Source organism: Petaurus breviceps, unplaced genomic scaffold (genome assembly GCF_028583685.1).
Source record: "Petaurus breviceps papuanus isolate PSGF00001 unplaced genomic scaffold, PetGlider_PUasm1.0 154, whole genome shotgun sequence".
Lineage (NCBI taxonomy): Eukaryota > Metazoa > Chordata > Mammalia > Diprotodontia > Petauridae > Petaurus > Petaurus breviceps.
The window spans coordinates 10,305,751-10,316,017 of NW_027185715.1; the positions used below are offsets into that span (position 1 = coordinate 10,305,751).

Here is a 10,267-nt window from a genome sequence, read left to right on the forward strand (position 1 = left end):
GAACCACAAGAAAGAAGAAACAAAATAAAACAAGAACAAAAAGTAAATAGTATGCTTCGATCTGCATTCAGGCTCCATAGTTCTTTCTCTGGAGGTTGGTAGCATTTTCATTATGAGTCTTTTTGAACTGTCTTGGATCCTTGCATTGCTGAGAAGAGCCAAGTGTATCAAAGTCAGGCATTGCACAACGTGGCTGTTACTGTGTACAACGTCCTCTTCACTCACTTCACGTCACTCAGCATGAGCACAACAATGATTTCAGTAACGTTGGGAAGGTAGATAGGTGCTCCTTAAGCTGCTACCAACCAAAGATATCTTAAAATTAGAATCCCATCATTAAGAAAACAGACTAGTGGGGCGGCCAGGTAGCACAGCGAGTAAGAGCACCAGCTCCAGTGTTGAGAAGACCTGGAGATCGAATCCTGGGCTTGGACGCTTAGCACCCACCCAGAGACACCTGGCCGTGTAACCTTGAGCAAGTTACTTAACCCCAATTGCTAAAAAAATAAACAAAAAAAAAAAACAGACTATGGGGGCAGCTAGGTGGCACAGTGAATAGAGCACCTGCCCTGGAGTCAGGAGGACCTGCGTTTGGATCCGGCCTCAGACACTTAACACAAAAATCTAGCTGTGTGACCTCGGGAAAGTCACTTAACCCCAATTGCCCTCCAAAAAGCAAAGAAAGAAAGAAGGAAGGAAGGAAGGAAGGAAGGAAGGAAGGAAGGAAGGAAGGAAGGAAGGAAGGAAGGAAGGAAGGAAGGAAGGAAGGAAGGAAAGAAAGAAAAAAACAGACTATGACAAACAAGGGACCAAGAAGGGCCACTTGCTTAGATGAGATGTAAATTCAAAAACAATTATGTAGAGGTATGTAAAGTGTAGCTGTAATCACTGGGCACAGAGCTGTTATTCTGTAACTATGACTTTATCCAGAAGGCATGTACTGTCTCAAGGCATTAGACAGAGTAGTCAATGATGAACAACAAATTTGTGATTTCTGTCATACCTGTAAATAGGAATTTTTTTCACTGAGGGCAAAAGCAGTTGGTAGGGGGGACAAACGCAGTGATGTAAAGGCAGTCTGATCATGAAGGTGTTTGTGCAAGTAGAAGCCCATTGCAGAGTCTAGCCTGAATCCTCATGGTGAGCAGGTGGGTCCCATAAGCAAGAAATTATGCCTCATCGTGGTTGTGGTTTTGTTTTATTTCTTGGCTTAAATTTGCAGTCATAGGGTTAGAGTTGGAAAAGAGCCTAGAGTCCAATGCCTTCATTTTGCAGATAAGAAATCTCAGGCTTAGAGTTATGAAATGACTTGGCTAAGGTCACACAGGTAGGAATTGATGGAGCTGGAAACTGAACCTGGTTCCTTTAACTCAAAATCCTTTGTTCTTACAACACACTTACTTTTAGAGATAGTACTGGTCAAATTCTATCCAGATTCAAAGGAAAAGTACACAATTTCTGTGTTGCTTACACTGTTCCCTTTTTTTTGTTTGTTTGTTTTTTTGCCCTTTGGGGGGCTATTGGGGTTAAGTAACTTGCCCAAGGTTACACGGCTAGTTTTTTTTGTGTGTGGGTAAGTGTCTGAGGTCGGAACCAAACTCGGGTCCTCCTGACTCCTTGGCCTGCACTTTACTCACTGCAACATCTAGCCGCCCCACACTGTTCCCTTTTTTCTACCTTAAAAGTTTCATGATCTTTCTGTTTCTCTCTCTCTCTCTCTCTCTCTCTCTCTCTCTCTCTCTCTCTCTCTCTCTCTCTCACATTCTTTCAATCTTTTCTTAAAGTAGAAGTTGTCTAGTTAAAAGATAAGCCAATCAAGGTGTTTTTCAAAGAGGCAGAGAGGATTTTTCTATTAAAGTGGGTTTATTTTGTTCCTTTTTTAAAAACTGAGTTCAAAACAAAGAAATAATTGTAGTAGAAAAAAGCTAGCTAGGAACCAGCTGTGCCAGCTTCTCCCTAAGGCCAACAGAGACTCAGGCATGGGAAAGAGCAAAGTAGGCTAGACACTACCCCCAATGGGAAAAATGGGTGGGGGTGGGTGGAATATATCAGGAAAAAAGGTCAGAGGGAGAGAAACCAAGAACAATGATAGAAAAAGAGCCTTAAATCAATTGCTTCTTCATAAAAAGTTTGGAGAGAACTTGATTACTGAGACACAAGAGCTGATGGGAGAAGAGAAGACTGACATAAAAGTTTGGGACTTGGAAGGGCAGTCATAGGGGCTGTTTGCTCTCCAGGCACCGGTTTGCTCATACCTACCAACACATTCACCCGGGCCTTCAAAAGTCAGGTGGGAAAAACAAATGTGGGAAACGCACCTTTGTCTGGGAACAGAAAGGAGACTCAGTTTTTCTTTTGCCTGAATGCTGTAGGTGAAAGACAATGAATGAGGTGGGAGCTGGCAGGGGAGAAGAGAAGATAATTGTAGGTGAAAGGAAAAGGGACTGTTTCTGTCCTAACCTGGGTCCCTTACCCTGAGGGGTGACTCTCCTCTTCCCCATTCCAGTCGCACAGACAGAAGGAAGGAAGGATGGAGGAGAGGGAAGAAGGGGGATTCCAGGCGCAAGCCGCGCTTCTCACCAGATCAATGGTCTGGACGTCCTTGAGGGCCACGACCCCTCGAATTGACCTGGGCGGGTTCTCGGTCAGGTAGATGAGCCTGTCGCTGAGGACCACGTACTTGAAGGTCCTGTGCTCGGTGTCGGAGACCACGATGCAGAGCTCGTAGGCACGGATGGCGTCGTACACCTCCTGCCGCAGGTGCCGCTTCAGGAAGGAGTCCAGACGGCTGTTCCTGCGGCAGGGGAACCCCACCTGGCCCGAGCCAGCCATGCCCAGCGCCGGGGCCGGAGACGGACTCCGGGCTTCGTGAGTGGCACAGAGCTCCCCTCGATGGCACTGCACTAGGCTGGGACAGCTCAGAGGACGGAGCCAGCCAAGGAGGAGGGCTCCACGCCCCGCCCGCGCCCCGCCCGCGCCGCACACCCGCCTCCCTCCCCCATCCTTGGAACCTGTGGACGCCACAAAGCATCCCGGCCCGCCCCGTCTCAGTTCTGCCTCCGGCTTCTGTCCGCTTGGAGGGACTGGCCCGCCCGCCTGGGGATTACTCCCTTTTTGTAAATCCTGGAAAGGAACGGGGCTCTGGAGCTCTCAGCTATGAACCCACTTAGGTTTAGACTTCTGAGGTTTATTCCTTGCACATCCTTAGCCCATTCGGGGCTTTAGTCCACGCGGAAAAAGTCTAAAAGGAAAAGGTGGGGAGCAGCTAGGTGGCATAGTGAATACAGCACCGGCCCTGGAGTCAGGAGGACCTGAGTTCAAATCTGGCCTCAGACACCTGACAAACTTACTAGCTGTGTGACCTTGGGTAAGTCACTTAATCCCAACTGCCTTGCCTTCCCCCCTCAAAAAAAAAAAAAGGTTGGGATATTAATTTTTTAATCAAAAGTCAAGGTTGATGCGACTCATACATTTAGAGCGCTAAGACTAGCCATCTTATTTTACAGGTGAAGAAACAGGGATACAAGACTTTTACTCAAGATCACACTGGGAGTAGACCCCTTGGATTTGAACCCAGGTCCTTTTAACTCCTGAGCCAGTGCTGCTTCCTCTCTATCACACTGCCTTCTTGTGGGAGATGGGGAGTAGGGGTGGAGAGGCAGGACCTGAGAAGTGGTAGAATAACACCCAAGACAGATCTGTTCCTTTTATTTCTTAATTCCTTTCAGCAGTAACCACTGGCTTGCTAACAGATGTTAGATAAATACTAGTTGGTTTCAGAAGTTAGTAGGATTATAGATTTAGAGACTGAAGGAACCTATGAGGTCTAATCCAAGTTCCTCCTTAGAGGAAACTAACCTCCAGAGAAGTTAAGTGACTTGTTGATACAAGTAGTAGGTGGAAGAATCAGGATTTGAATCCAGGTCCTCAGACTAAATCCAAAACTCTTCCTTTTACATTATGTTGCCCATAACTGAGTGAAGACATTATTATAGAGACAAAATTGCTGATTGTACAGAGAATAGAGCACCAGCCCTGGAGTAATGAGGACCTGAGTTCAAATCCGACCTCAGACATTTGACACTTACTAGCTGTGTGACCTCAGGCAACTCACAACCCCAATTGCCTTTCGTCCTCCTCCAAAAAAAACATTTCTTGGTTGTAATTGAGCCCTTCGAACATGACCCCTACCACCTCAAAAGGATTGAAGAACATAGTAGCAGAAACCTCTGTAAAAGAAGGAGGAGATTTTCTCTAGGCGACTCTTTTGCCCTATTAACAAAGGATTACCAACCCACTCCCAATTCCAGTATTGGCACAAGGAGGGATGGTTGGTGACACAGCTTGGCAGGAAATCTGAGAAACTCTAAAGATTGTTACAGCCTAAATGCATACTACCATTGCAAGGGAATAACTTCAGAGAAGTAGAAATGAAGAAAGCATTGATTTATATCAATGGATCTGGAAAAGGTTGTGTAGCTCCATGAATGTCAGTGGGATTAAGAAATGTGTAGGGATCCCTCTACCCTACACCATAAAAACAACAGTTTATCATTTAATTAATGGTCTTTTAATTCTCCAATTCGGTTGTAAGTTTTGTTTTCCTAACAAGATTGCTGTAAGATTCCCTAATAAGATCTCCTTAGGGGGAGGGATCTTGCCTTCCTTCCATCTCTCTATTCCTTTTCCCTTTTGCCACCACAGCCTAGTTAACAGGTGTTCAATAAATGTTTGTTGGTTTCAGAAGCTGAACACAATTGACTAACTGCAAGGCTCTGTTAAAGATATTGTGTATCTTAGGGTTATTGGTTGGGATTGAGCTCTTCAAATGACTTTAGTGATGCCAAAGGAATATGGAAGATTCTGTAGAAGAAACTTCAGCAAAAGAAAAAAAGGAAAAAAAATGCCTGGTTTTTATCAGAAACTAGCAAAGTTCTAAGGAGAGAGCTAGGGTAGCAAATGGGAAATGTCTGAAGTATTCCTGCCTGAAAAGGCTGTATTACCATTGAGGAATGAGGTGCCACCTGCTGGTGAAACTTTTCAAGACCAAAATTATTATTTTCATCCAGTAGTGAGTATTGGCACCTTGATGATTCCCGGCTCTTTGAAACTTCACACTTTGGGAGGAGAGGGGTGAAAAGGATCATGGTGCGTCTATTTTCTCTAGAATGGAAAATAGCATTCTTCATATACACCATATTAAAATCGGCAATTTAGCAAATATAAAAGACAAAAGACACCTTTAAAAAAAAAGTCATGTGTCTCTTTCCTGGAACAACTTATAGCTGATATTATAACTTGCAGGTAAGTAATAAAATGCTAGTTTTCTTATTTTAAACACTTGAATATAGTCATTTATATACATATATGTATGTATATATACATAAATTCCTATATACATATATGTATGTATACATACATTCATATATACATATATGTGTGTATACACACACACATATATACACATATACATGAAATTTCCACAGGACAGGGGCAGCAAAGTCCTACATAGATATCTGAGGCAATCCTTCCTGATGTACCATTCTCAGGTGGCTACTGTGATTTCCCCCCAGAGTTTCCTATGTAAAAAAAGAATAAAATGGCCCAATTTTGGCCACAGAGGCACATCATTTATGACATTTGCTTTGCTCCTTTTGTCAAGAACTATGTGTGAGGCTTCAGGCCTTATATCGAAAGTTAACCTAAGATTGCAAACCTAAGAGCTTTAAAAATAAAAGTGTTAAGATGAGGATTTTTAAAAGATTTGGTATCTATGGCAACATATCATTTAATTTTTAACTTTGCCACACAACAAGAAAGCATTTGTGGTTTCCATGAACCATTCCATCCAATCATACCTTCTAAATTGTTGCTAAGGTGACAGGATGTGGGTTCCATTTTTGCTGGGTGGGTTTTATATGACAGATCCATTGTATCCATCCACAAAATATGACACTGTTCCTTTTTCCATAAGTCCAGTTAAGCATACAAGTCAGGAATTTGGCCCAAGAGCCATCATGAACTACTGAGTGTGGTAATCCATGTTTCCATCCTTGGAAAATGACAAATTTATTCATTGGTTTCTGTCCTAGTCTTGTAATTTTATACTGCAGGCTCGAGGTGATCAATACAAATGAATAGTATTTTCGTTTTCCTTCTTTTAATGGTATTTTTAGTGTAAATTTGTGAGCTAGAGATAGTTGCAAATATACTCTTTGGGTTTACAAAGCAAAAAGGGTAGAAAAACACTGGTCTAATAATGTACTTGTGTTCAACCCATGGCACATGTGACAGCTGTTTAATTCAGCATCAACATTTGTTGCATACCTGTTCAATTCACAAACATTTCTTAATGGCTTTAGACTTCATAACTCAACTGAAACTGCTCCCTCCAAGGAAACCAATAATCTCTTTATTACTAAATCCAGTAACCTTTCCTCAGCTCTCATCCTTGATTTCTCTGCCCTTTGGGCACTATTAACCACTTCTCTTGCTTCCCTTGTCTTCTATCTATTTCCATCTTTCACACTGTGGTCATCTGATTCTCCTTCTACCTAATTTGACAATTACTCAGTCTCTTTTGCCGGATTTTCTATCCCCAAACTATAGATGTCCTCCAAGGCTTTATCCTATGCCCTTTTCTCTATATCTTCTTTTGGTGATCTCATCAGCTCCCATGGATAAAGTATCATTTCTATTTCTGTACAGATGACTCCTAAATCTGTACATTCAGCCCAAATTTCTCTTCTGAGCTCTAATTCCTGCCTTACCAACTACACATTTGATGTCTCCACTTGGATTTCCTATCAGCATATGAAACTCATCATCTTCTAATCTTCCATTTCCTCATCTATAAAGTAAGGAGATTGAATTCATTGACATCACAGATCCCTTCCAGACCTAAATATATGATCTTATGATTCTACTGAAGTCCCTATTTCTGTTGAAGGCACCACAATCTTATCAGTCACCCAGATTCATAACCTCAGAATCACCCCTAACTTTTTCTGCTTCCTTACACCCTCTTCCCTTTCCCACCACCATATAACAATGGCAAAGTCTTGCCAATTCTACCTATACATTCCACATCTGAACCCTTCTTTCCACTCACGTGACCACCACCTTATCTTGCAATATTGCAGTGGTATCTTAGTTGGTCTTTCTATTTACAGCACCTCCCCCTTTCCAATCCATCCTTATATGTGCCATAAACATCTCTCTAAAGCACAATTCTGATCATACCATTCTCCTATTCAATAATATTCATTGCTTCTAGGATCAAATACAGTTCTTCAGTGTGGAAATGAAAACTCTTCACAACCTTACTCCAGCCTACTTGATCAGATTTCATTAACATTACTCTATTCACACACTATATTCCAGTTCAGTTGACCAACTCACAAGTTCCCTAGGCTCAGCATTTGCATATCCCCTTCCATGTCTTTGCCTACACTGACCTGTAGACCTCCCTGAAAGCTCTCCTGACTGTTTCCTAGAATCTCTCAAGCCTTGATTCAGGGGCTGTTTCCTACACAAAGCCTTTCCTGGTCTCCCTTGTTAATGTTCTCTCCATCAGGTTTTCTAGTATGTATGGATGTAGGATATAAGTTTCTTGTATCTATGGAAGTAGGATATAAGTTCCTTGATGGCACAGATGGTTTCATTTTTTGTTTATGTAGCCTCAATACCCAGCTTGGCATGCAGTAGGAACTTGATAAATGCTTGAGTAATTGAATATTTGAACATTTAATAATAATATTAATGATGGCTGATGTGTATTTCATGTTTTAAGGTCTGCAAAGTGTTTTGTATGTATAATTTCTCATTTGGATCTCATTTATTTATTGTCAGCAGAACACCAGGAAAAATGCTTAGAGAAAAACAAAATTTAGGTAAAATGTGGTCCCTACTTTTATGAGTCTTATAGTCTGGGAGAGAGATTAGTTTTATATATTTTTTTCAAATACACATCATATCTGCTAAGTTCATTTGAGAAATACAAAACAAAATGCTATGTGAAGTCCAAGGCAGAAGGTCATTGTTATTGACAAGAGGAATTCAATGACAAGACTAGCCAAGCAGCACCAGGTCATTAGCAGAGAATTCTTCACTTAGGGCCTCTGAACTTAAAACTTTTTTTTTGGAGGGGTAATGTAGGGCAATTGGGGTTAAGTGACTTGCCCAAGGTCATACAACTAGTAAGTGTTAAGTGTCTGAGGTCACATTTGAACTCAGGTCCTCCTGACTCCAGGATTGGTCCTCTCTATTCACTGAACCACCTAGCCACCCCTGAACCTGGAACTTGCAATATTCTGATCGCTGCATTTCAATATAATTGATTTCTTTTGTAATTGAATGTAATTTTTTGAATTTACAAACTTTATTCTGTCAAGGGCATCACCATCCTCCCAGGCGCCTAAATTTGCAACTTTAAGAGTTATCCTTGTTTTCTTACACACATAACCATTGGTTGCTTGGGGCAGCTGGGTAGCACCATGGTTAGAGGACTGAACTTGGAGTCAGAAAAGCAGTTCAAATATACCCTTAGATACCTAACTAGCTGAATGGCCTTGGGCAATTTGAATTGTCCTCTCCTGAAGGTTGTCTTGCCTGACACATAGTAGGTTTAATGATTAAAGTAAGAATAAATTGAGAGGATATTTGTCAAGTGCTTTGCAAACCTTAAAAGTCTATGACAAATGCTAGGTGGTGCCGGATCTTACTTCTCCCTCTACAACATCTCTCTCATTTGTCTCTTTCTCAGTACTCTCATAGGCACCACCCAAGTTCAGGCTTTTCTCACCCCTTGCCTGGACTATTACAATAACCTCCTTATTGATCTCCCTGCCTCAAACATCCTCCTCCACCATAGCATCTAGACTGACACAATTCTGACTATGTCATTCCCCTACTCAGTAAAGTCCTGTGGCTCCCTATGCCTCCAGGATCCAAAAGAAATTCCTCTGTTTGACTTTTAAAGCTCTTTGCAACCTGGCCCCACCCTACTATTCCAACCTGATTACATATTATTCCTCTTCTAGCACTCTAGTCTAGATAAGCTAGCCTTCCCATCTCCCTCTGTATTGGGCAAATATATATAGTGCAAACTCCCTCTGTACTGAGCATTACACCTCCTAGAAATGCACTTCTCCTTCCCCTCCTCCCCATAGAATCCCGTACTTCCCTCAAGACCCAGCTGAATTCTTCTCCATGAAGACTTTTCTGATGCACCCAGATGCCAGAGCCTTCCCTATCAAAACCACCTTGTATTCATTCTGTATGTGCATCCATGTCTCCCCTAATAGGTTGTAAGAACAAAACATGTTCTTTTTTTGGTTTTATATCCCACAGGCACTAGCATAGTGTTTGACATAAAAGAGACAATTGTTCATTGATGGGTTGATTGGTTCACTGATCAGTGCATAAGGAAGATGAACTGGGAAGGAGGTATGATAACCTAGTGGGTTTTATAGGCAACTAGATCTTGTCTTCTGAGCAGAGCCTGTACCAATGAGGTTAGTCTTTAGCTATGGGCCTTCCCAGCTACATCACCTTAAGAGTAGGGGAAGATTGACTGGTAGAATATGAGTGGGAGATTGGGATAGCAATGGCCATCTGGAAAAACTTCACTATCACTATAGCGATCTGGATATGACAAGTACAGTACCTGCCATGATGCTGGAAAGGGGGAAGAGGTGGAAGGATAACACTATTTTTTGTGAAGAAGCTCTAGGTATGGCTCCTGAGACATAGAATTGAAACAATTACTCAGTAGCCTGGCTTGGGGGAGGAGGAAGGGGAGGGGAACTGATGCTAATAAAATTGTACCGGAAAGCTAGACTTCCAGTACCAAGGCCGTAAGGGTCCTTGAGCCCCCCCTAAGCTAAAGGCAATCTCCTAAAACCCACACTCATTTGGGTGTAAGGGGCTGGTAGCCAGGAGACCCCCAAAAGGTCTATGTCTGTGTTAGTAATGAAATTTGAAGATCCCTTTGTATTGCTAAGCTAAGAGGTACTTAGCACCTAGTTTTATTATTATTTTTTTTTGCCTTTTTTGGGGGGGTAGGGCAATTGGGGCTAAGTGTCTTGCCCAAGGTCACACAGCACCTAGTTTTAAATTAAGCCTCAGTTAAACAAACAGAAGGTATGAACCTGTAGCAGCAAGCACCCCAGCATCCCCAGGGTGGCTGCCAATACAGGTTCTGACCTAGAGGAGGATGGCCTGTGTATTTTCCACTACCCCTTAAGAGAGTACTGAGTAGTAACTG

General features: G+C 42.3%; 1 protein-coding gene across 5 annotated transcripts in view; it reads right to left on the reverse strand.

The window, feature by feature from the left end:
* The window catches only part of CUNH12orf56 (chromosome unknown C12orf56 homolog), a 117,669-nt gene extending 114,716 nt beyond the window's left edge, over window positions 1–2,953 (reverse strand). For 2 of the 5 annotated variants that reach the window (XM_069080781.1, XM_069080778.1), the window contains exon 1: window positions 2,581–2,953. In XM_069080781.1, the coding sequence (XP_068936882.1) occupies window positions 2,581–2,832 (252 nt within the window). In that variant the 5' untranslated portion in view covers window positions 2,833–2,953. The remainder of the gene's footprint in view (window positions 1–2,580) is intronic. The other 3 variants (XM_069080760.1, XM_069080751.1, XM_069080768.1) reach the window with 3 other exon arrangements.
* Between the last annotated feature and the right edge of the window lie 7,314 nt (window positions 2,954–10,267).